Source organism: Melanostigma gelatinosum (assembly GCF_949748355.1).
Source record: "Melanostigma gelatinosum genome assembly, chromosome: 8".
NCBI classification, from domain to species: Eukaryota; Metazoa; Chordata; class Actinopteri; order Perciformes; family Zoarcidae; genus Melanostigma; species Melanostigma gelatinosum.
In genome coordinates this window covers 21,475,085-21,500,177 of record NC_136641.1, presented here as the reverse complement: position 1 = coordinate 21,500,177, position 25,093 = coordinate 21,475,085, and the positions used below count along the sequence as shown (strand labels likewise).

At 43.5% G+C, this 25,093-nt stretch overlaps 3 protein-coding genes across 5 annotated transcripts; 2 read left to right on the top strand and 1 right to left on the bottom strand.

Annotated features, from left to right (window-relative positions):
* Window positions 1–1,122: 1,122 nt before the first annotated feature.
* LOC306781317 (sodium-coupled neutral amino acid transporter 3-like) lies at window positions 1,123–9,392 on the top strand. The gene is made up of 16 exons (XM_079274117.1): window positions 1,123–1,259; window positions 2,389–2,504; window positions 2,663–2,747; window positions 2,885–3,000; window positions 4,159–4,232; window positions 4,515–4,607; window positions 4,704–4,785; window positions 4,888–4,970; window positions 5,155–5,213; window positions 5,312–5,446; window positions 5,659–5,738; window positions 5,833–5,933; window positions 6,101–6,225; window positions 7,699–7,843; window positions 7,997–8,100; window positions 8,222–9,392. The coding sequence occupies exons 2-16, from the start codon at window positions 2,464–2,466 to the stop codon at window positions 8,324–8,326; spliced, it is 1,428 nt and encodes a 475-aa protein (XP_079130243.1). The 5' UTR covers window positions 1,123–1,259; window positions 2,389–2,463; the 3' UTR covers window positions 8,327–9,392.
* A 233-nt stretch (window positions 9,393–9,625) lies between these two features.
* On the top strand, window positions 9,626–14,927 carry wasb (WASP actin nucleation promoting factor b). 2 transcript variants are annotated; one of them, XM_079273812.1, is made up of 11 exons: window positions 9,626–9,828; window positions 10,659–10,799; window positions 11,015–11,101; window positions 11,263–11,359; window positions 11,787–11,816; window positions 11,931–11,963; window positions 12,096–12,255; window positions 12,379–12,554; window positions 12,654–13,222; window positions 13,361–13,463; window positions 13,553–14,927. In XM_079273812.1, exons 1-11 carry the CDS (start codon window positions 9,727–9,729, stop codon window positions 13,609–13,611), a joined length of 1,557 nt encoding a protein of 518 aa, XP_079129938.1. In that variant the 5' UTR covers window positions 9,626–9,726; the 3' UTR covers window positions 13,612–14,927. The 2 variants fall into 2 exon arrangements, with proteins under 2 accessions (XP_079129938.1, XP_079129937.1); XM_079273811.1 differs by having other exon boundaries at window positions 12,057–12,255.
* A 133-nt stretch (window positions 14,928–15,060) lies between these two features.
* On the bottom strand, window positions 15,061–24,955 carry LOC306781117 (semaphorin-3F-like). Of its 2 annotated transcripts, none has more exons than XM_079273809.1 (18): window positions 24,832–24,955; window positions 22,342–22,478; window positions 19,280–19,440; window positions 19,129–19,191; window positions 18,904–19,023; window positions 18,620–18,713; window positions 18,384–18,503; window positions 18,119–18,264; window positions 17,898–18,012; window positions 17,738–17,807; window positions 17,428–17,572; window positions 17,107–17,329; window positions 16,920–17,008; window positions 16,790–16,831; window positions 16,535–16,692; window positions 16,365–16,432; window positions 16,149–16,276; window positions 15,061–15,759 (listed from the first exon to the last, which is right to left on the bottom strand). In XM_079273809.1, exons 2-18 carry the CDS (start codon window positions 22,451–22,453, stop codon window positions 15,349–15,351), a joined length of 2,265 nt encoding a protein of 754 aa, XP_079129935.1. In that variant the 5' UTR covers window positions 22,454–22,478; window positions 24,832–24,955; the 3' UTR covers window positions 15,061–15,348. The 2 variants fall into 2 exon arrangements, with proteins under 2 accessions (XP_079129935.1, XP_079129936.1); XM_079273810.1 differs by having other exon boundaries at window positions 15,061–15,729.
* Window positions 24,956–25,093: the final 138 nt, after the last annotated feature.

Below are 25,093 nucleotides of genomic sequence, written 5' to 3'. Positions count from 1 at the left end.
TTGATGGAGGGTTTTATGAAGACATATACAATACAATACAATATCTCCTGATTATTTATATTTGACACATACAATATGTTCTGGATCTTTCCAAACCACATGACTGAGGGTCATTTAAGGTGACAGAAGTAGCCATGATCTTTTCATTATTATATTCATCATGATCTGTATGGACCGTGTGATATTTCTGATATTTTTTCTCACAAACGGCAACAAATAGCCTGGACGTGACACAATTATCAAAATGTGGAAGTGTTCTTCTTTTACGATGTCCAGCTTTCTAAAAAAAAAAAACTGCCATCTGTGTACACTGCCACTAGATGAGATCTTAGAGATTAAAACAATAAATGACACATTTTCCAGTTAACGATTGTCATGCAGAGATAAAGAAAACGTGGGTGTTTCTTGGGTGTGCAGTTTGAATGTCAGTTGAGTTGAACTTTATCAGTCAACGGAAATGTCCCTGAGGAGTGGATGACGTTTTAAGCTATAGCTGAACAAGTAAAAGGTTGAACACGTGTTTCTGTTGCCACGTGGACAAAATTGTTGGTACCCTTCCGTTAAAGAAAGAAAAACCCACAATGGTCACTGAAATAACTTGAAACTTACAAAAGTAATAACAAATAAAAATGTACTGAAAATGAACGAATGAAAATCAGACATTGCTTTTGAATTGTGGTTCAACAGAATCATTTAAAAAAACAGACTCATGAAAATGGCCTGGACAAAAATGACGGTATATATTAATATTTTGTTGCACAACCTTTTGAGGCAATCACTGAAATCAAGCGATTTCTGTAACTCCCAACGAGACTTCTGCACCTGTCAACAGGTATTGTGGCCCCACTCCTCGTGAGCAAACTGCTCCAGCGGTCTCAGGTTTGAAGGGTGCCTTCTCCAGACTGAGACCACTGGAGCAGTTTGCTCACGAGGAGTCTCATTGAGAGCTAAGCTATTTACCATTCACTGTGACTTCCAGCAGGATGCAAACTGTCAATGAGTAGCTGTCAATGCTCTTAACAAAGAGGTACCATCCGCGGGGTTAAACAAAGGGTTAAATATGGGTGTTCCTATTTCCCGCTCACTCCTCCCGCCTCTAATCTCTCACTCTCTCTTCACTACCAAGGAGCTTTGGAGAGACACCTAAGAACAAAGCTGTACATAAACATTGGGAGAGTCGGGAAATTGAGTTAACTTGCAAAAGGACGTATTCTGTCAATAATCAGAAAAGAAAACTAGCCTTGTTCTTGACCACGAGGGTAAGTTGCTAAAAGATGTGTGTGTGTGTGTGTGTGTGTGTGTGTGTGTGTGTGTGTGTGTGTGTTGGATGTTGAGGAAGAGAAGGGAAAGGCTAACTCAACAGTGAGCTGCTCTTGCATCAGACAGAAGCCATGTGTACACAACGCTACAGTAATACCAGCTGTGTTGAACTGAAGTTATTGACAAGAGTATTATCTACATTATTGTCATATTTAGATTATATGTACACAACACTTTGTAAAGGGCATGATGTAACTGTGAGGTTGTTTGGGGAAAGATCGTTGTTCAGATAGATGTTAAGTGCAGGAGCACTTTTTTACTGTTCATTTTTTTACACTGTTTTACTGTTTCCCCTGTGTTGCCCACGAGGGCTGTTTAGAGCCTTTCTAGGAATTAACTGGATAGGCTAGTTAACCAGGTTTCCCTACCTGAGAATGCAAAGCACGTCCCATTTGTAAAATTTGCCGAGTGGTAATAAATCAATCAAAACTGGCCTGTTGTGAATATTAAACGTCAGAATGTTCCTGACATTTGCCGGTCGAGTGCATTGGTCGTGGAGCATGGGAAAGTTGTCTGGTATGCAACTAAAGAAAGTTCTGCTCACCAAACTTGACCTGAGGCCAGCAGGGACAAGGCTACTGTATTTAGTCGAAACAGCAGGGTAGACACAGGAACCCTTTGTTTATCTCAGCCCACTGCTGTCAACCACCGAGCTGTAGGAATTACTGTGCGGCCACAGGCCTGTTCATTGGTGGGCGTAGGATAATAATAGAAAAAAATCTACTTTTTGGTCTGAAACTCTTGAGGAATGGCACAATGTGGTGCGAGTGTGTCCTTAAGGGTCAGATGTGAAAATCCTGAGGACAGTCTGACCCACAGAGAAGTGAAGGATCACGTGACCCTGTGGCAGCTGCACAGACCCACGCTCATTCCCAGAGTCCGTCCATGCCAGCTTTGTGTGGCCCACAACAGATTAGAGCAACATAAGTCCTCTGACAACATTTGTTATTTAAAGCCTTTCATGTCAAGCTTTAAATGGACTTACATCCCAAGTGTCTTCTGTGAACTACCACAGTGATATTGAAGTAGTTTATGTATGTATGTTTATGAATGTCTATTTACCTCCAGCCAGGTGACAGTTTGAAGAGGATTCTTTCAGTCCGGCAAAGGTAGATCTCTCGAGCCACAACACAAGCAACCAGAATGGAGCTTCACAAAATGAATGGACACAGCAGGGAAGATGGGTAAGACTCACAAATCAACAGCAATTACTGATACATGTACAATACATCACAGCAAAAGTGTTGGAAGCTCAGCTCTGGGAATTAAGATATTTTAAATGTGTATTTTTACAGTATTTCTTTGTGGCTCCCTCCAACCTATGCTTTTTGTCCCATTGTAGGTTTGATGGGCTGGGTGCGTTGGCCGAACACGAGGAGTTTCCCCCACATAAAACTGGTGTCAAGAAAGAAACCCGCTTTACAGATGTGAGTGCTTTTGCTCAGCTTTAAAAGAAAACGTCCGACTGATTCGCTGCAGTTAAATCAGACACAGTAATGATGCTCTCGATGACTTGATCGTGAATTGGTTTGTATGTGTAACGTCCTCTGTTGTCCTCTTGCAGTTCGAGGGAAAGACTTCATTTGGCATGTCCATCTTTAACCTCAGTAACGCCATTATGGGCAGTGGAATTCTGGGATTGGCTTTTGCAATGTCCAACACTGGAATCATTCTTTTTCTGTGAGTCTACGCCAACACCAAACACAGTCCTCATTTCTGGCTAAACGTTGTGCCCGGCTGTATTTGTCAGTGTGCTTGTGTATGTTTTTCTACCCACATAGGTGCATGTATTTGCTCACGACAAAGTATTTGAAGTTGTAATATAGGACAATGGCGTGTCGATTTCAGCTTTTTGTGATTTCCATTTCGTATTTTTGGTGAAGCCAAATGTGCACACTCCTTGGTGTTACAAGAAGTAAGCAGGTTTGTCGTGTGTTTAAGTTTTAGACTGACACAGTGTAGTTCTTTTTTAAATTTTAAGTCATTTTTGCTGGTCCTTACTTTTGTTAAAGAGCCATTTCTTAATGGCTTCTGTTAAAAACTAATAACGATTCTTTTATATTGAGATAGCTTTCACTTTTTGAGCGAACCTCTGTTTTTTACTTATTTTATATCTACGACTATGTTGTATACAAGTTTGCTGCTTGTATTTTTAGCTTCCTAACGATGTAAAACTCTTTGTGCCACTTGCTTGAAAAGTGCCCTATGAATGGATTATAAATAATCAGGACTTTATGTTTGAATTCAAGTAACATCAGAATCAGGATTGCGTTTGTGTTGGTCGATACAGAGATAGTCAAGAGGGCCCTTATAAGGCTGGAAGTAGGGCCACAAGGGGACGAGCTCTGTTTCTGCCCGTCTACCTGTGTGAGCTGCAGGTGTAATACTGTGTACACACACACACACACACACAACAGCTGCCATACGAAGCCGGATCGGTCAGAATGTACATTAGAGCTCATACACACGCAGCTTCCCGAAATCAGATTTGAGTGGTTAAAAATAGCCGGTAGCCGTCAGATCCAAGACACGCCTGCCTGGATCAGTGCTGTGCTATGTGGCAGGGGGGAGGAGGAGGAGGTTGGCTGGAGAGCTGCTTTCTCAAAGCCAAACTCACAGTGGTGGGGAAAAAAAGAGAAAAAGTACTATCACAAGAAATGCTTTTTAAAGTTGAGTTTCTAAAGATGTTTCTGCAGAGCAGTTTTCCCTTCTTTCTGTCATTATTTATTTAGACAATGAGCACAGTTGAGAAGAAGAACGTTTGTGAGACCAGCCGTGCGATTACTTTTTTTTTAACATGAATTACATTTCCCAAATCTCTGCTCTTGTTTTGGTCAGAATGCTGTTGGTTTCCATTGCCATCCTGTCTGCGTATTCAATTCATCTCCTGCTGAAAAGTGCCGGGGTTGTTGGTAAGCCGATCTGTGATATTACAGTTTTTGGGCTTTACCACACTGAAAAGACTTAAACCTAATAAAATATGTATTTATGTTATTCTTTTTACAGCGGAAATTCTTCTTTTTTTTTTACTCTGGCCCGAAACTACCGCCGTGGTTTCGGGCTCGGGTCGGGCTTGGACAGAAACTATGCGGGTTCATGTCGGACCGGGCCTGATTCATAGCTCTAGCGTAGCCAGATTGTCGTTCCTGCATTCATGACTCATCACACTCGTATATGTATAATATTTTTTTCAGGCATCCGGGCTTATGAGCAGCTTGGGTATCGGGCTTTTGGTACCCCGGGAAAAATAGTGTCCGGATGCATCATTACAGTACACAACATTGGAGGTATGACCGTCATGCTGTTTCCTCCCTTTCATTCATACGTCTGATATCTACAAATGAAAGCGTGTGCTAAGAGCGACTGTTTTCACTTCCTTCTAGCAATGTCCAGCTACCTCTTCATCGTCAAGTCTGAGCTGCCCCTGGTTATTATAGCTTTCCTCGGTAAACACGAAGACACAGGGTGAGTGTCAAAGTGCTGTTCACACAGTGATTCATGTATTGTTTCAGTTTTTTTCTTTGGCGATGAACATATTTTAATTTTTTCCATCTGCTTGTCTCTTAGCGAGTGGTTCATGAATGGAAACTACTTGCTCATGATTGTTAGTGTTCTCGTCATCCTTCCTCTAGCGCTCATGAAACGCCTTGGTATGTTTTTCATTCTGTCGTCGCATTTTACTTTCTTTCTTTAATTCCCCATACTCTCCCATGTTACATCATGTGTCCACTACCCGTCTTCTGTTGCCTTTACTTTCATGTGCTGAAATGAAAGTACCATCACTTCCAGAATCTATAAATCCTTCTGCATCATCTTATTGTTATTGCATCGCAGGTTACTTGGGCTATACCAGCGGGTTCTCCTTATCCTGCATGGTCTTTTTCCTAATCTCGGTGAGTCTAAACTTTTCGGCCAAAGACGCATAGAATAACACAACCTGTTCCTTCGTCAAATATGCATCTTTAATTAACCAATAGGTGTGTCTTCCCAGGTTATCTACAAGAAATTCCACATCCCCTGTCCACTGGACGATAGTGGGCAGAACTTAACCATTGCTCATAACTACACTGCCGTTAATGGGCCGGACGACTCCTGTGAGGCCAAACTATTCACCGCCAACTCACAGGTCAGAGAAAAAAACATTTTCACTACCTGCGTCTAGTTTCCTGTATGGCCAGCTGTATATTTATTTCATGGTTTAGTGCCGCAGATTCACTATCGCATGTTCTGCACTCGAGCGTGTTATATCAACAGCGGGTATAAAACCAGCATTTGATCGTGTTCCTCAGGCCATGTTTGGTGGGTTGCTCACTGACCTTTGGCATGTTTGGCTTTTAGACAGCGTACACCATCCCAATTCTGGCCTTCGCTTTTGTCTGCCACCCAGAGGTGCTACCGATCTACACCGAGCTACGAGAGTAAGTCAGAACGTCGTCATGCATTTCACAAAATGCTGTGCGATAAAAGTTTTAAGTAAAATGAGTGTCATCGTTCTGCTTGCCTTTACCTCAGTGCCACCAAGAAACGTATGCAGAATGTTGCCAACATCTCTATCCTGGCCATGTTCGTCATGTACCTGCTAACGGCTCTTTTTGGTTACCTGACCTTTTATGGTAAGTCACTCTTTACTCCTCAAGTCAAAGGTCACCTTGTTCTAAAGTTGTGAGTGGAAAGATTTTCAAATGAATGAGTCACTTGTACCAAGAGCCCATATGCATTTTCCAGTGTTGTGAATGAGGAAAGACCACGTGAGAGATGTAAAGGGTTTCTCTGTGGGTAGGTAACGTGGGGGCAGAGCTGTTACACACCTACAGCCGAGTGGACACACTGGATGTGCTGGTTCTCTGTGTGCGAGTGGCTGTGCTGGTGGCCGTCTCTCTGACTGTACCCGTGGTTCTTTTCCCGGTAAGACATCTGTCAACAAGAATAATGACGACGTTTGTTATGATTTCCTTTCACTTTCCACAATTTAAAATTCAACAAAGAATTAAAGCCCAAATGGTTCCAATTTCTGTGAATATTTCATGTTTTTCTATTGGCCTTTTTAATTTGCTGATATACCATGAATTGATTAATCAAGAGACTTAAAAATAATTTGTAAAGATTGATGTATCAACATAGAAAAACGTGACTACATGTTGTGCAGAATATAAATACTGTAATAAAAGGCCTTTGCTGCATTGTGGTGAATCCTTCTTACAACAAATGCAATGACATGTTTCTCTAAAGAAAAGGTCTGACCTTAATAAGTCTTTAAGATTAAATGTACTAATTTAATAAAAAATTTAAATCATCATTATGAATGATGATCCCCAGTGGTAGTGTGGTAGAGACCTAAAGGTAGTGGACCCAGACTTGAGCCATGTGGTACTCCGCATGCAAGTCTTAATTGCTCGATAGGCCCGAGACCAATTTATAACATTTGACAGTTTTAGCTTTCCGAAATACATTACTGACAATGTTGTCTCGGAAGATCTTGAATTTATAAACTGAACATCATAAGCCCACAATGTTGCTAATGTAGCCTGTACACAACATAACCGATGCTGCCAAAGTACGCATGTATGTTTGGGAATAATTCAAGATTTACATATCTCTTTCAGTGCTGTGTAACTTCTAAAGCCGGCTGTTTCTATTTAAATAGTGTGTCAACTGTATAGAGATGTTTTTTTAAAACATTATCTGAATATAACTTCAGAATGGTCTGTAGGTACTAAAGATGACCAGACATTTCAGAAGGTATGTTTTCTTCACTTTCTTGTAGAGAGTTAGATGAGGAGCTTGAAACCACTCTTATGTCTGTCCATTCAATATGAAGCTGAAGCCAGGAGGCAGTTAGCTTAGAATAAAGACTGGAACCAGAGCCTGGCTCTGTCCAAAAGTCAAAAGATCCATCTACAAGAACCGCGAGAGCTCAATTAAAACTCATTTTGTTTACCGTAATCGGTACAAACAAACAGCTGGTGGCTCCAGCTTCATATTGAACCGATAGATATGAGAGTGGGATCCATCTTCTCCTCTAACTCTCACCAAGAAAGCAAATGAGGGAATTTCCCAAATTGTTGAAATACTCATTCATTACGGAATTACTGTAGAGAAAGCAGACGATGCTGCCGAATGTTTTTCTGTAAGTTGAAACTTTCAAGTATGTTGCACCGCTGGTCTCACTCGTTAGCATATCACGCAGGCTATCGGAGCTTATCCTCCACACGGCATTACGCAACAGCTACTCAACAGCGGTTCTATAACACTCTAAATGTAACCAAGGTGGTAAAACAAGATCAGCGTTTACTTTTAGAATAGCTTTGTATATAAATCCGGATGCGAATCTTTTTCTGTAAAGAAGAGCATGACGTCTTTCCTTCCTCCCCTCTGTAGATCCGCAGGGCCTTGCTCCAGATCTTGTTACCCGAAAAGCCGTTCAACTGGTTCGTACACATCGGCATTGCATTCTGCCTCATCTTTGTGGTCAACGTACTGGTCATCTTTGTGCCCAGCATCCACGACATCTTTGGTTTCATCGGTACGTTTGCGCAGGAACAACGACGGTTTGGGCTTCGCTGCAAATGTTTACAGTGTGAATTATATCATCCGGTAAAACTGTGTCATCACTTAGGCTACTGTGTACAACATTAAATGAACTCACTTCTTCTCTGTTCTCATCCTTCATCTTCAGGAGCCACAACTGCCCCCTGCCTCATCTTCATCCTACCTGGAATCTTCTACATCCGCATCGTTCCTGAAGACCAGGAGGCATTACGGTCCAGACCCAAGATTCAGGTACAACTCCGTTCATTCAGCTATCAAGGATACTTTAAATTCAACTTTTGAATCAAACATTTGAAGTATTTTTAAAGTGTTGTGGATACAAATGTCCTTTTATTCCCTTCCACTCTGGTAGGCCGCCTGCTTTGCTGGCCTGGGAGTCATCTTCATGATCATGAGTTTGTCGTTCATCATTATTGACTGGGTGACTGGGGCACCTCGGAGTGGAGGCGGGCACTAGCAGTTGTGAAGGAACAGAGATACAACAAACAGAATGCCATCCAAAGCCAAATAGGAAAGTGTTATTGCACAAGACGAAGGATATGTGAAGAGCCTTCGCCTACTACAACAACAACAAAAATAAAGCATTTTGACATGATATGGGGAGGACAAAGCAGAGCGATGTGCTCTGACTGGATGAAACCTATGTCACACCTCACAGTAAGCATGTTGTTTGGAGGCGTGTGTAGAAATGCAAAAGGAAGAATGGGAACAGCATGACTCAAATGGAATCCCATTTTAGAGTATGGATGTGTACAGCTCCTTGGAATAACTCAGTCACTGCCAAAATCCTTCCAATCTACTTCCCCACCATCTCAGACTTTACAGAACAGACATTTCAGTGTCGAAAGGCAATAATTTCCCTTCTTTTGCATGCTAACCCTAACCCATCCATCAGTTTTTGTTTCATGATACATTTAGAACTGTACAATATGCTGGCGTGGTGTTGTCCGAATTCCAACGAACTTCACAGATTCAGCTGAATTTGATCAGCGAGGCTTAGATGGCAGCTCCACACTAACCATGACAATCTACCAAAATACAATTTTTTTACGACTTTTACGTGGAGTTTAATTAATGTTGCTAATGTGAAATTTGTATTAATATATTCTGAGAAAAACTTGACTGTTGTCGAAGATTTTTTAGAAATAATCCAACAGCAATTTGTGTTCGGCTGCTATACCCATGGAGGTCAAACTGACTGTGACTGGAAGTCACATGATGTTTAAAACCAAAGAATATTTTTTTCATTCTTACTATGTTCAGCAAAGGCCAATTAAAAATTGTACCTGAGAAGACGTTTGTGTTAAAAATGCTGCGTGTTTTAGCAGTGCCAGAACCTGTTGAGTATGAGCAATAAGGACTCGTGGGTTTTAAGTTAAAATGGAGTCCGTTTCTCTTTCGTTTTTTGTTGTCTTTCAAATTTGACCAAAAGATATTTTGACTTTGTTATTCATCCTGTGCATTTTTTAATTAATATGAATGTTGCTACCTGTCAATAAAACATGTCTTTCATTTGTACAAAAGTTTTGAGTTGCTTTTCAATCTTAAGTCAAGATGTTCACCCGTGTGGCTGTACATTGAATGCACTCACAGCGGGAGAAGCGCAACAGCGCACTGCCTCCCTCTGAAAATGGAAGTATCGCACATTCATTCGTGCTCTGCGTCTGAGAGAAAGAAGAAAAGTGGGGGTTCGAGAAGTGCGGCTGTCTGTTTCCTGCTTTCAGCTGATGTGTGCGCAGAACACAGACGAGAAACTTCCTTGACTGGAGCGCGCAGTATTCTGACAGCGCAGCGAGGACGCCTTTTCACATGCTGGGACATGAATTAAAAATAAACTGCGAGATATATTAGAGGACCATGAGCCGTGGATCTAAAGCTAAACTGGACAGCGTCCGGAGCTCACTGCTGAATTCGCAGGAGAATGAGCAGTTGGAGGAGCTGCTGGGCAGAAGATGTGCTGTAAGTTCTGAGCTGACTGGCGGGGAGGGAGGGAGGGGAGGGGAGGGGAGGGGAGGGGGGTGGATTGCCTATGGGGGACAATAACCTGCCGTATTTGTTCTGGAAGAGTTTGTTGTAAAAGAGAAAAGACTAAGGCATCCAAAATAATACAGGTTATTCTGGTTGCTATTTAATAAGGTAAATAGTCTCAGCCCTCAAAACCTCTCTCTCGCTCTCTCTCTCTCTCTCTCTCTCTCTCTCTCTCTCTCTCTTGGTGGTTAAACATCATATCCTGAATTTAAATGAGCACAGTTGACTGTTGAACGCTGCGCTGAGACTTTGACATCAGCTGCTTTGTGATCGTTTATTTCCTTACTTTTTATCATTTTATATATAAGCAGGTACATTTAAATTGCAACTGTTTAAGAATCGACTGTATGTTCATGCCAAAGCAGTTTAAAATGAATTTCTGACATTGGGTCATCAAAAAGAAAAAGAGGTAGCTGTAACAGGAAATGGTACAGCTGAACCATTTCCTGGTGTCAGAATTAGACTGTGTAGTCTTACAGTAGAGCAGAAGTTGCTTTGTTCCACACTTTCTTGAACTGAGACACGCATACCACGCATGCCAACAGACGTGTCCGTCTGGTTAACGACAGAATATCATGACGGGTGATGCAATTTAGAGCACCACGCCACTTAAACTTAACAAATGAAAGCGAAGGGGGGAGTGAATCCTCGCCACAAAACTGCATAATTGCATGTGAAGTGCAATAAAGCGCTATCAGGGTTCCCCCATCAGCGCTGAACTGTTGTGAATGTTTTTGTTGTGTCTCTGTGTGTTTCATCAGTCCATGGCCGCGGCAGTAGCACAGCTGTTCATGGCGCTGCCTCACAGTCCATCCATGTGGAGCTTGCAGCACACTGGAGTGGTGTGCTTCATCAAAGACAACCCGCAGCGCTCCTACTTCATACGGATGTTTGATTTGAAGGTAATACAGTCTGCCATTTCAGTCCAATGAAAAGGCTGCATTGGACTTTTTAGGCCCATATTAGACTGTCAATCAAATCACTGTGTGTGTGTGTGTGTGTGTGTGTGTGTGAGAGAGAGTTACTAAAGTTTAGTTATTAAACTACAGCACCCGATTACTCACATCTTACATGAGCATTATTGAAGGACTGCAATGTTTTCCATGTTTCTCCACAGACAGGGAGGCAGGTTTGGGAGCAGGAGATCTACAACCAGCTTGTTTACTCCTCTCCGCAGCCCTACTTTCATACCTTCGCTGCGGACGTAAGCACGCCCTCGTTTGAGCTCTCCCTCTGAGTTACTGTCGCCTTATAATCTGATGCACTGCAGTTATTTCCGTTAAAACGAGCAGTAGGTCACACGTTTTTAAAGTGGAGCCCACTGTTCATGATAAACATTCCTTGTTCGCTCCTCACGCGACGCAGGACTGTCAAGTCGGACTGAACTTTGCCCTGCAGCAGGAAGCAGAAGGCTTCCAGAATGCTGTGGAGGAAAAGATCAACCAGAGACACAACCGCCAGGGTCAGTGAGATCACAGCGACCACTTTAATGAGTAGAATTACATACCAATAATAACACATAATAATAACAATAAATTAATGTAAGCATTCATTACGATTTTCGTATTTTTTATATGTTATCGGGCACATTTTGTTTGCAATATGATCCTAGAAAGAAACAACTTAAATGAAGTTGATTTTTTTTCTGCCAAACTGAAATATTTTACAAGTAAATCCTTTAATACTATTGATACTTCCATTAAACAGGAACTGGAATACATTATCAGAGTATAGATGATGCTAAAAAATCGACAAATTATAGTTGATCAATAATTTCTTACATCCAAATTCAAGGTAAATGTTTTAAAGGTATTTTTAAGTGAATACATATTTTATTATGGTGTGTATGTGTCTCAAAATGGTTTCTCTCACCTCCTTGTTGTTGACAGATAGGAAACAGCGCCCCCCGCCGCCGAGTGGTAAGATAGCAATGAACTTCATGACTAAATGATTGAATTTATCCGACATTAATGATATAAGAGTAAACTAGAAGAGTAAAAGTATTTCTCTCCTCTTTTTTTCTGTCGCTGTAGATAGAGGTTCCCTGCCTCGACTCCCTGAAATAGGTGCATAACATTTTTCTACTGTAACTTTCCCTCCGCCAATGATCCGTGAAATGAAATAATAATGACATACTGCATGTACTCTGTATCGCCAAGCATCACCTGGCAGCCCTGGTTCTCTTCACATGACCACAGTGGACATCCAAAACCCAGACATCCATTCTTCCCGCTACCGCTCCACGCCTTCACCTGCTGCTTCCTTATCTCTGATCAGCAAAGGGAAGAAGGATAAGAAGAAAGGGAAAAAGGGGCCCAAATTCTCCAAAGCAGACATAGGGGCACCCAGTGGATTTAAGTGAGCATTTCAGCCGACGAATGTGTTGCCTTGATGTCACACAGTGAAGTTTAGTTAATATCTAGAGAGGATGGGGCTTGACAGAGTTTGTGAAACTGTCTCTTTTGATTTCCTCCCTGTCAGGCATGTTAGTCATGTCGGCTGGGATCCCAACAACATTGACCCTGATCTGTGGAAGCTGCTCTCCAAAGCCGGAATCGGTGAAGATGAGATGAAGGATGAAAAGACCTCCCAGCTCATCTATAATGTCATCGAGCAGTCTGGAGGCATGGAGGCGGTGAAAAGGGAGATGAACCAAGGTCAGACTCGCACTGCATCGTTTTGTTCCTCCACACAGGCTAATCTTCTAAAGCTTGAATTTAATTGCGATATGCATGTTTCCTTCCGTTGCATTATAGCTGGCGGACCTCCACCACCTCCACCTGGCAGACAAGGGCCTCTGCCTCCTGTGCCGGGCTCCTCTGCTCCAACCCCTCCACCTCCGCGAGGCCGCTCCGGCCCCCTGCCTCCCGTCCCAGGCCATTCACCTCGAGGGCACCCGCCCTCCAACCCGCCTCCTGCTCGAGGAGCAGTGCCACCCCCACCTCCAGCAACAAACAGAGGTGGTCTTCCGCCGCCACCAGCGCACTCTGCACCTTCTCACTTCTCCTCACCGCCAAAGTCCTCTCATGTCCCACCTTCGATCTCCTCCCACAACCTGCCTCCTCCCCCGCCGCCTAGCCAGCAGCGCTCCATGGGTTTCCCACCTCCTCCTGTTCCACCTGCACCCAGCAGAGGAGGCGGAGGGCCTCCTCCTCCTCCTCCCCCTCCACTCCCCCAAACCTCTATTTCTTCACATTTCCCACCTCCTCCTCTTCCTGGAAGCCAATCAAAACCACCGCCACCACCTGCCCCTGCATCCGGAGGAGAAGGACCCGGCAGAGGTGCTCTGCTGGATCAGATCCGACTGGGGAAGAAGCTCAAAAATGTAAAGCAAACTTTAAGCATTTTAAATGTGCTATATATATTATAAGAACAGATCAGTCTTGATTGACACGCTGCAATTAATATTTGGTTTGGCCGTTTGTAGCAGATGTTCATGTTTAAATTCTGTTGTGTGTTACAGGTGATAGACAGTCCTGATGGACCTACAACAGAGTCAGATGAGGGCATCGTTGGCGCTCTCATGATGGTCATGCAGAAGAGGAGTAAAGCCATTCATTCCTCTGGTAAATATTTGAACATTAATTACACCCAGCATAAAGTAAGAGTGGAACCAAAAGGACCCGCACATCTTCATATCTGTCCTCTCTTTCAGATGAAAGTGAAGATGAAGGTGGAGATGAGGACGAAGATGACGACGAATGGGACGACTGATGTTGACGTTTGTGTGGATTTTGAACTTCTTAATTGCAACAGTGGTTGACAAGTTGAAGTTCAAGTAAAATAATTGCTAATAAAACTGGAATGTGACTTGAAGTCAAATAATTCAACAGAAAAAGACTTGAAAGTGAAAGAAAACAAGTTTAAGAGAGTTTTGAAACGTTTTTATATTTGTTCGAACGTTCCAGTGTAGGTTCATCATAGTGACAGCACGGTTACTCACAATGACGGTGAACGGTGGCGCTGACTGGAAAACAAATCTTGTTCCTTACATTTCCTCTAAAAAGAGCATTTTTTAAAGTCCGTAAATGCAGCATATGACAGAACACCAACAACCAATACTAAATCTGAGCCAGTTCCATTCCCAGTTTTATAATAACATACTGTACATTAAAAAAAAAAAAATTCCGTTTTCATTTTCTCATACATCTGTGCAAAGATCCCAAATTCCCTCGAATACCAACACCGACAAAGTGCATAACTGGAAGAACACTGTATGCTATAGATATCCTCAACACTCACATACTAGAGCACAGGACAGTAAGGGAGTCATTATATGACAAAACCCAATGGAATTACCTTAACAGAAAACTTTACACCATACAAACATCATTACACACCAAGTAAAATGTACAACACATGCATGCAACATATGCATTTATCATCATATTAACTTCATACAATACAAGAGTAATCCAACGACCATATATATTATATTCACAATCAATATATTACATTTTTTTCAAGATACTTGACAGTACCATACCTGTGGTTCTGCATGTTGAAGCCTATTAACTACGTGCTGCATTTACTTTACATCACATCCCATTATCCAAAACAAGCGGAATATGCGATCCATCTCAACGAGCAGTCTAGTTTAGAAAACGCGTCTTTGTTGGTGCTCTCAAGGACAATCCAAAAGTTAAGAATCAGCTGACGAAAATGTCTGCTTTTGCAAGTTTTATTGTTGGAAAATCAAACCTAGAAAACGGATAATAAGCAAATACGGATGTTGTGAAAATGACTTTTTTTGTTGGGTTTTTTTGCACTGAAAACGTTGATCTTCCGCAGTGATTCTCAAGTCGCTGATGCTGGGCTTTTTCCACAAGCACCTGAATAATTTTAAGGTTTAAAACGATCCCTACGATAGGTGATCAATCTTGAAAAAATATTAGGGTCAGGCATATTTTTGAAGTTAATTATGAGAATAAAGTTGAAATTTCAGTATATGCGCCGACGCTAGTAGTTTGATTCATTATCAAAAGTTCGATGTTTATTCTCAAAATGCAAAAAATAAAAAATGAACTTTCTCCTCTGGTATGTTACTTCTTATGCCTGGCAGTAATAATAAAAGTTTGACCTGAATGTTGAAATTTCTATTCTTGAAATGCAAAATAAAAAAATCTTCCTCTTTCTTTATGCCTGGCCATAATACTCTTCTGTCACGTCTGTAAGTTGATTTATATGTCAAACTAACACAAGCTGACAGCTGAAGGATGGAAAATGTAAAAATGTACGGTATTCTTAGGGAAGTGGTCACAGATCATGTCAAATATACACAAAATGGTATTTTAGGCCGACACTTATAAAACCACAAATATAGTACTTTAGCGACAGCATGACAGCATCACCTGCCTAATGAATAGAGGTGACACACAAACATGCATGTCAAACATAAAAGTCCACCATAAAAGTCCACAGGCCGGTGTAGGACAGCGTCCGTCCCTTCCTCTAGCCGAGGCCTTGGTCCTGGCCCTCTGTGTGCCTCCGGCTGGTGCGCTTGCGCTGCTGCTGCTGCTGTTTGGGACTGAGTTGCTCCCAGTAGGACTGGCAGTACTGGTTAATCAGTCTTATCTCAGGCGGGAAGGGTGTGGAGACGATGGACGACTGTTGGCGAGGTCCCGCTTGGAGAGTCTTTGGCGCATCATCCTCGTCTTGAGCAGTGAGAGCTAAAACGATGTCTCGATCCAGGATGTGCAGCGCCACACGGACCACCGTGTGTTTAAAGTTGTTCTCAGTGGCGAGGCAGTGGTAGAGCCCCGCGTCTGATTGGTTGAGAGACTTCAGCAGGATACCATGGTTGGTCTTCACAATACCTCCCACACGGGTGAGCTGCACAAAAGGGAATGAAACAGCAGGAGTCTAAGAGAGGGAAGTTAAAGTGTTGCTGAGTGTTTGTCGCTGCTGTATGGTAGCCTCTGACACCAGGGTATCAATGTGTGTGTGTGTGGATGCTGGCTTGTGTTGTAAAGTGCTACGAGTAGTCGCAAAGACTAGAAAATAACTATAAAAGCAGTCCATTTAGATTTTAATAAATACATTTATTTGCGTTCTTGCTGAGAAATCTCATATCTGTCCTGAAAAAACATAAAGCTGCAGCCGGTAGCAAGTTAGCTTAAATTCAGACTTATATTTGCGGGACAGACACAAGAATGATCTTAATATTCTCATTTAACTTCCTGCAAGAATACAAATCGAATTTCCCATAATATTCCTTTAACATTTCCCAGAATGCAACTGCTCTTCCTCACCACTTTCCTCTTTCCTTCCCTCTGGAAGAGCCACTTGACGGAGGCCTGAGGGGAGCGAGGCTGACACTCCAAGAAGGTGCTGCTGCCCTCCACCCCAAACTGCACTGTTTCTCTGAGACGCTTCTCCACTGCACAGACAGAGAGAGACGAAATGGTGACAACTGCTCAAAACAGAGTTTGATGCGTGCCTGACAAAACGCAGAAATAAAGCCACACCTTTGGCGTTAAAGCCCCTGCACTGCCTCAGTGGGTCACCATGTTTGACATCCTGTCGTCTGCTCCTCCTGAGACAAAGATCAGAATTAAGAATTAAGTTTACGCACACACCAACACAGCACTTTATAGTTTAAAAACAATGCACCGTGGAGATATGAGACGCCCCTGACCTCTTGGTGGACGGAGTGAAGGCAGAGCAGCTGTCTCCATCCCAGGCACAGTAGGGGTCTCGAGCCAGACAGCAGTCAGAACAGGCCCTGCCGTACACACCACAGCGGTGCAGCGACACCTGGGTCAGCCCCGCGTCTGACGACACGTACAGCTGTTGCTGTCGTGACAAAAATATAAATTGAACGAAAAGTGTGATTGTGTGGTTTGGTTAATGCACTGAAATGTGAATGTGTCTGTGTGAAGAGTTCGCTTACTCTTTTAGAGGATATCGTCATTGTTTTGACTGGAGCTCTTGACTGTAAATGAATAAATAACAAAATCAAAATAAAACCCTTTTGAGATTAGAGTATTTTTGTCTTTTCAGGACCACATATTTAGACATACCCGGAAAACCTCCACTTCCTCTAGAGTCAGTTCCTCCATGCTAGTTGGGTCCTTCGGCAGAACTATAACTTTTTGGACAGTGCCTCGATCTAGAAGTGAAAGAAATCATATTTAAGACCTATATTTATTTTTGTGCCAAACTAATCCTCAAACCAGACAAGTGCCGTGAGTCCTGCAGCCGTCCCACCTGTCCCCAGGAAGAGCACCTCGTAGCGTCCGTCCACTGCATCCACCTGATCCACCACCAGGGCGGTGAATCGGTAGTCCACGCCGGTTCTCACCACCAGGGGGCGGCGGTGGATGGGATAAACTGGATGGATCATGAGGGGATGGGCTCGGATGAAATTCACAGCCTCATCTGAAAAGTTCTTGGAGGAACGGACACCAGGAGTGAAGGTTCCTCCTGGACACTGGATGGGAAGAAGTTAGAAGTGGGACAATGATGTGGTGTCTTTCTTTAGATGCAGATTTAGATTTCACTTTGGGAGACAACATGACTGAAACGTACCGTCCCGGGCCGTGGGTAGGGAATCTTGCCAGTGTACTCTGTCCATTGGTAGTTATGGCCATGTTTGTGGGCAAACGGTCCATTGAAGACATTGCGGATATCAGCCATTGAGTACACGCAGACTGCCGAGCCCTTGAACACAGAGCTTGAGCAGAAACAGACCGTTATGGTGAGCGGGAGAAGTACGAGGCAGCTTTCGCCCCATCAACCTGATATTAAAGCATGAATCATCCCAAAGAAATGTGAGAAAAAGTTCTATGAAGTCAGTTGAGGTGTGAATTCGTCAAACAAGCCTCCAAAAACAACTCACCCCGCTGTAGTGAAGAGAGCGTACACCATCGGGTTTCGCGCATCCTGTGTGGGCTGAATAAACACATCGCCTGGAAGAAAAGCAACAACTCAACTTTAAAAGCAGTTGCAATTAAAATGCTATCAGTTTATACTCAGCGGTCATATTATTGTGGCCTCACGTAGTTCATCAAATCGCGTCTCCACTCCATCTTCCCCTATCACTGAGCAGATAAGGCGAGCCTTGAGGAACGTCGTCCAGCGGTTCACCAGGGACTTCTGGCCTCCTTCATCATTCTAGACAGGAAGGAAATTAGGTCACAGCTCAATAAGCACAGAGCGCTCCATATCACAAGGTAAGCTGCACATACTACCACTACACATGCGACGTGGTTTGGCTCACCAGACACACTCTTCCCACCCTGGCTAGGACGCTGGGGCTCGCGCCGCCGCTCGAGTCTAGACTCTTCTCTCGGAAAAAGAAGTAAAGCTTGTCGTCGTTCCTTTCTGCGCTGTCAGGGATCTTCTGGATCTGAACAAACACAGGATCTAGAGGGTAGAAACAGATCAGCGGAGAGAGGATTGAGGCAAGTGGTTGTCAAATCATACGAGAGGAACCATAAACTGCAATCAACAACATTTACCTCCTCACACCCACACTTACTCACCGTTGAGCCACCGGGAGTCGTACTGCTCCGTCCTGATAGCTGTTCTCCCTCCCATGGTCCTAAACAGAGCAGCATCTGTACTCATGAAGTCAATATGGACCCCTGCATAGAGGTTACCATCTGCAGGGGGGGGGGGGGGGGGGGGGGGGGGGAGAATAGAAAGGTGAGACTTTTTGCAGGGTATGGAATTTGATCAGATTTAATGCTTTTTGCTCTGAAAATGAAGCGCGTCTTACCGATCAGAACTGCAATGTTCTCCTGTTTTGGATCGTAGGAACATTTTCCCTTCCCCGAGTCCATATACCCAGGGACCAGCCTAAACAGGTAGTCCTGCAGGGAAAGCATGCATAAAAATAGACCGCTGAACACGTGACATGGGAATATGGGAAAATCACAAACAACTCAAGTGTCCCAGTTTGTAGTCCTGAAATATTTATGAGGACAACGCTTCCCAGGCCGACTGCTGAGGGATGTCTGCTGTAAATCCCACTCGGGGACCTGGAACTGTCTCTGCGTTCACCTCTGCCCTCCAGCCTCTGTTGATGAATGTGCAGATAGGCTGGTACGCCCCCGTTCCACAGGTGTAGAGGTGTGTCCGGTTCCACGGCTCTATCAACCGCACAAAGTTGGCACATTCACCCTGGACAAAGAGGACCGAGTCAAACATCTTCGTCGTCATTGTCCCGTCTTGAGACTCGCTTTTTTTATTTTATTGAAAGAACAGGAGGTGAATACGTGATCCCACCTGTTTTCCCTTTCCCGTCATCTGACATTCTCCCTTTCTCTTAGCAGACGCTGGCCAGTGGATCTGTATTTTCGGGGGGAAAAAAGACTTAATGCCACGTACCAAATAGCAGACTGGATTTCTGAAAAGGCTATGGATTGTTTGTACGCACTATGAGTGGCTCCTTGTTGACATTGTGCATGTCCAGAGCCACCAGGTACTCCCGGCTGCCCAGGTACAGACGGCCCTGATCCTGATCCATCAGGAGGATGCGGTAGTCGCTGGTGTTGAAGGAGAAACTGAAGGGCCGCGCTGCCCTTGTGTCCATCAGTTCTGTGTGGAAAGTTTTGCTTTGTTAAAAAAAAAACTAAAAAAACGCACCATCTTCACTATTTGGAAAACCAACAGCAGGGGGAGCAAAGGTTACCGCTCAAAATCGAGCTGCATTATTCCCTTTATGCCTTTAACATGTTTCATTACCGACTTGGATGAACCCACGGTCCCCTGAGCAACACGCCTCACACTTCTTTTCAGGAAAATGTGTGTCACTGATTAAATATAGCCCAACTTGGAGCATTTTAAGAAACATATTTGCTTTTAAGATCTGAATATTTTATGTGTCCTGACTGGCTGATTGAGTTTAAGGCGCCCTGCAGAGTGAGACGGAAAAAAAGCACCTCCCTTAGGAAACAGGGTCAGTGGAACTCAGAGCTAATTCTTAAGATCAGGATTGGGTTTAGCAGAGCGTAACCTGTTAAGACACGCTGCGGTGGAAAGTCTTGCGCCTTTTTTTTTTTTTGTTCTCCTGAAAGCTTTGATTGAACAATTTGCATCCGCCTGCGTGACAAATGGACTGCGTGCTGCACTCTACCTCTGAATGGGAGTTCTTTTCATTCTCCCATCCACATAACAAGCAACACACGCATCTGTGGCATCATGGGTAAAATATTGACCGCCATGTGTGCTCACACTGGGACACAGCTGAGGCATGTCAAAGACAGCAGGCTTATATATTGACAAATGTTCCCAGAGACCCTCAGAAGCCAGCTTACAGGGATTCAGGAGGAAGCACAATCTTTATTTACATCAAAGAGCCTGCCATCCTTCTTTTTGAGGTCAATGTTAACAGGATGCAGCCACGGTGCCTAACCAAAATAAGCTATGCAATCGGATCTCCGGACGACACGAGATGGAGCCGTTTGGAGGTGGAGAGGAGGTCCGGTTCTGTTCCCGAGAGGTAAACACAGGAAAACAAGCCTCTGGCCGAGCCTCACCGGGGCCCGTGGTGGATTCACCGAACGGGCTAAATGTAGAAACACCACACCCCTATACACGTCTCCATGCTCCCAAAATAGCAAACAATGCACTGCCATCATCTGGTAAACATTCAGCAAACACCTATCCCCTGACAACATTCTGACAGTGATAGGGAAACACTGGGAAGGACATACGATTCACGTAAGCTACTACAAGCCACTATAAGCTCTCATGTTACAACTACAGATTGTCACTAAGGCTCTAATGACCGTTGCCGTTTAGTGCCGGGCAAATCTCAAGTATGAACTCACTGGTGACATCACTGAGAGGGCATGAACCTTCTAAACGATGGCTTCACTTACTCTGCACGTTTTGCTCTCTAGCAGTGCTGACGAGACTCGGCCAGTCCCTTTGAAGTGCCTACGCACTGACACGACTTCCCAGCGACGGAGGAAACAGTCCGAGATCTCTATCCTCTGCGGGCCTCCTGTACCCACCCCCCCCCCCGGGTGTCAATCAGGCCGGCTCATTCGCTCAGAAGAGTCACATGTCCTCCAGCCGCCCCAAAGCCTCCTCCACAGGCGCCTCCGGGAACAAAGGGACTCGGTGTCACAAACAATGAACAATAAATCCTTGGAGTGGGAGAAAACAGTTTGGATGGAAATCCAACTTTTTCTTTTCTTTGGCATTAGGGGGAGGGGTGGCTGAGGTCTGTGAATGTGGCTGCTTTATCTTCAAAAATCGAACCAAGAAACTAATAATTCAGCACCTCTCTGCTGCTCTAAACAAGCACCCGTACATGAACTTGTCATGGAGAGCTCTGTGCGTTCCTGTATCTTAAACTGGGAAGGAAGACGATCAAGGTCAAGACCAAACTTGTGTTACTAGTCAGACTACCACTTTGTGCACCCTTGCTGCAAAACAAAACAACACACTGGCGTGTTTACGCGGTTTACGGCAAGTGGATTTGTGTTAAAGGTCATGTAAAAATGCACCGTAATCACGCTGTCAAGCCTCAAATGGAACCGACAGCCACGAACCCAATGTCCAATGTGGACAGCTGTTTTCAGTCTCTGCACTGTGCATGGAGACTCCAAGTCCCAGATATCAACCACAGATCTCAGGAGTAGCTCGCCTCTAATCTGCGTCAGGTGTCTCTCGTTGTCATCGTGCAACATCAGACATGTTTTCTCATTGAATCAGTGCAGTTGAACATTCGCCAAACACGTCGACGCCGCCTGGACCTGCGAGCAGAACATTTTGACCCCCCCCCCCCCCCCCCCATCAAAGCGCTAAAGAATGCTATGAATCACATTCACACCGCAGTAATTCCTACCTACAGGTACTTCAGGTGTGACGCGTGTTCACATGTGCAGGTGCACTTGAAGTGGCGACATGATAGCGATGCAAAGATAAGTGTAATCATCCAGCATTGTTTTGATCAAAGGCGTCATCCACGTTTTTGTAACATGAATCTCTGCTGTTACAGTTCATGAGGACAAGGAGACAACACGGGAAAATCCCAAATGCCTATCAAAGAAAAGGGGTTTTAAAACCGCCATCCACACCCATCTTGAATTTACGCCTCGCAGCCAAAACATCCCAGCTCTACAATATTATTCTGATCAAATTTCAGGTGTTTCCTTCTTGTGTCATCGTGTCAGACATCAAAAACAAAGAAGAAATGACAGGTCAGACTTTAGTGCGTTTGGGTTTTAGGGTGTGGGGAGAAACTCTGTCAAAGGGCAGTACCAGTAACCAACCACACGTAATATCCACCTTTTGTTTTCAGTGTTGCACTGTTTGACATGTGGCAGGAAATACGTTCTTTACATGTGTTCATAAGAGGAAACATAACCGCAGGCGCGTGCACGAGTTTGTTGTGCGCGCTGAGTGACTTAGTGGGAGAAGCCAAACAAGTGAAAAGAAACTATTAAGACAAGCCCTAGGAGTTTCAGTTAATCTGGAGGAGCTCACCTTTGAAGGAGAGGCGAATCCGCGGAGCAGACTGCTGCAGGCCCGAGCCTCTGTAAACACATAAGGCCAGCAGGAGGAGTTGGGCTCCAGATGCTGTCATGGTAACAGTCATGCAGGTAGCCCACAGAGATCTAAATCTGGACGAAAAAAGAAAGAGGAATGAACTATTATTATGATAGAGTGCCCCAAGAGAAATATGGAGACAGAAAAAGAAGCAAGGACAGGCAGGAGACCGACTCGCTCTCTCTCTGATCTCTCTGATCAGAAGTTTGGCCTGCAGCGAGCCGTACAGTTGGGCAGGAGAGAACAACGTCCAAATCTCCACACTTGCGCTGGAAACTATGACAGCGCCATTACTTATTTAAGGTGTAAATGTAGTGAGGTATGTGTTAAGACTGTATAATGGTATTTGCAAGCACAGTCGCATGGAAAAAGTCTCAAAACGTTTTCTCATCTTGTACATTTTCTTGACCATATTATATCTTCTCCGACTTATAATTCACCCACATTTTCCTGAGGAAAAACGGAATTAAACAAGAGGCCGATGCCCATCAGTGATTCCCTCTGTCTCTCTCTGAGTCTTTCAACAAAGCATATCGACGTACATTCCAGGAGTTGACGAGTGAAATACATGACAGTTCAAAGAAGCAGGTAGTCCTCGCTGAAACCATTTCTGACAGTTTAGGGGTGTTGGAACGTCGTCTAACTGTTAAGACCTTAACTCAAGCATTCATTATGCATCTGCACTTTGCTGGAGAGGATCCCATATAAATTATGAATACTAAAAGCTGAGTCCACAACATCCATTAAATTGTCTCCCTGAAGGTGTGCTTTGCTCGGGCTATAAGCCGTCCCACGGGCTTTTCCTTTTCTCATGTAGGACACATGGGCACACTCTACAAGCCTCGAGATGAAGGCTGTTGGAGAGATATTCAGGGTGAAAAACTAGAGATTTCACAAAACACATTAATACATTATGTTTCACAACAAGGCATTCATTCACGCGTGACACATTATATAAAACATATGTTGTCGTGAAAGGTAAGAACAGTCTGAAACGACTGGCACGCCGAACATTTAGCGATGAAAAACAGAAGCCACGGGGAACGCCGTGCAGGCTTCCCGGCACAATCACACATTTTCCATATATCTGCTCATCAGGGTTCCTTGATCCCTATTCCTTCTATCAAACCCTGTAGAGTCACTGTTAATACTACCATGAGATGGGTCATCAGAAATCACATGGATACATGTATTTACTGTTAATACTACCATGAGATGGGTCATCAGAAATCACATGGATACATGTATTTACTGTTAATAGTACCATGAGATGGGTCATCAGAAATCACATGGATACATGCATTTACTGTTAATACTACCATGAGATGGGTCATCAGAAATCACATGGATACATGTATTTACTGTTAATACTACCATGAGATGGGTCATCAGAAATCACATGGATACATGTATTTACTGTTAATACTACCATGAGATGGGTCATCAGAAATCACATGGATACATGTATTTACTGTTAATACTACCATGAGATGGGTCATCAGAAATCACATGGATACATGTATTTACTGTTAATACTACCATGAGATGGGTCATCAGAAATCACATGGATACATGTATTTACTGTTAATACTACCATGAGATGGGTCATCAGAAATCACATGGATACATGTATTTACTGTTAATACTACCATGAGATGGGTCATCAGAAATCACATGGATACATGTATTTACTGTTAATACTACCATGAGATGGGTCATCAGAAATCACATGGATACATGTATTTACTGTTAATACTACCATGAGATGGGTCATCAGAAATCACAGGTATTTGTCATTTTGAGATTAAAACAATCACTGAATTACATCACATAAATAATGAATAAACACAGTCACCAATTCGTCAACTAATCATAGTAAAATGAGCATGAAGGACTATGGACACCACAGACCCATTTATAAATCCCTATTTGAATATTATTTTAAAGAAAGAACAAAAAAGGGCAAAATGGCTTGTTGATTTAAAAAAAAAGTCCAACTTATTGTATTTCATCTACTACAATTTAAATGAGGATAGATAAATAAAATAAGGTTGATTATTCTCATTGAGAAACCTTGAAAATATCTAAAAAGCACTAATCAGGATGCAGAACACAATAATCCATGTTTGATGGCCTGATTTGACTTTGAGGCATTTGAATGATATTTCCACTGGTTTCTGTGCTGGGTGGTGACAGATTAAAGCTCAGCTGTAATAATAAAGGCTTTCCCTTTGAAAAAAATTATAATTATAGGATCCAATAACCTAGTTCCCTTTCCCCGAGGAAGGGTGCGCACTTACCTGTGAACGCAACATCCAGAAATAGGAGCCGAACAAATGTGAGTACTACTTCATAGCCACCTACCATTCAGACAGAGTAACCAAACACCAGTTCAAAGTTAAACCAGGGAGAAGTTAAATGGCTTACCTTTTGCTTTCTGACTTTGTTCGATGCCCGCCACGCCTCTGAGATCCAGAGGGAAAAAGGGAAACTTGCGGGATGTTACCGCTGCGTTCCCCGCGTTTATGTGCCTCGGAGCTGGATTGGAAAATCTCTCAGAAACGCTGCGCAGGAATTAAACAATCCGATAGGTTTGCAAATTCCTCTTGAGGGAGAAAGAGAGAGAGAGAGAGAGAGAGAGAGAGAGAGAGAGAGAGAGAGAGAGAGAGAGAGAGAGAGAGAGAGAGAG

Excerpts from the sequence above, each read along its gene's own strand:
- LOC306781317 (XM_079274117.1), top strand. The coding sequence starts at position 2,464 with ATGGAGCTTCACAAAATGAATGGACACAGCAGGGAAGATGG. Across the intron at positions 4,233-4,514 it reads GAAAAGTGCCGGGGTTGTTG|GCATCCGGGCTTATGAGCAG; the intron begins GTAAGCCGATCT and ends TATTTTTTTCAG. Across the intron at positions 8,101-8,221 it reads GGTCCAGACCCAAGATTCAG|GCCGCCTGCTTTGCTGGCCT; the intron begins GTACAACTCCGT and ends CCACTCTGGTAG.
- wasb (XM_079273811.1), top strand. The coding sequence starts at position 9,727 with ATGAGCCGTGGATCTAAAGCTAAACTGGACAGCGTCCGGAGCTCACTG. Across the intron at positions 11,360-11,786 it reads CCAGAGACACAACCGCCAGG|ATAGGAAACAGCGCCCCCCG; the intron begins GTCAGTGAGATC and ends TGTTGTTGACAG. Across the intron at positions 11,817-11,930 it reads GCGCCCCCCGCCGCCGAGTG|ATAGAGGTTCCCTGCCTCGA; the intron begins GTAAGATAGCAA and ends CTGTCGCTGTAG.
- LOC306781117 (XM_079273809.1), bottom strand. The coding sequence starts at position 22,453 with ATGACTGTTACCATGACAGCATCTGGAGCCCAACTCCTCCTGCTGGCC. Across the intron at positions 18,714-18,903 it reads ACAGAGGCTGGAGGGCAGAG|GACTACCTGTTTAGGCTGGT; the intron begins GTGAACGCAGAG and ends CTTTCCCTGCAG. Across the intron at positions 16,832-16,919 it reads AGGAAGTGGAGGTTTTCCGG|TCAAGAGCTCCAGTCAAAAC; the intron begins GTATGTCTAAAT and ends ATTCATTTACAG.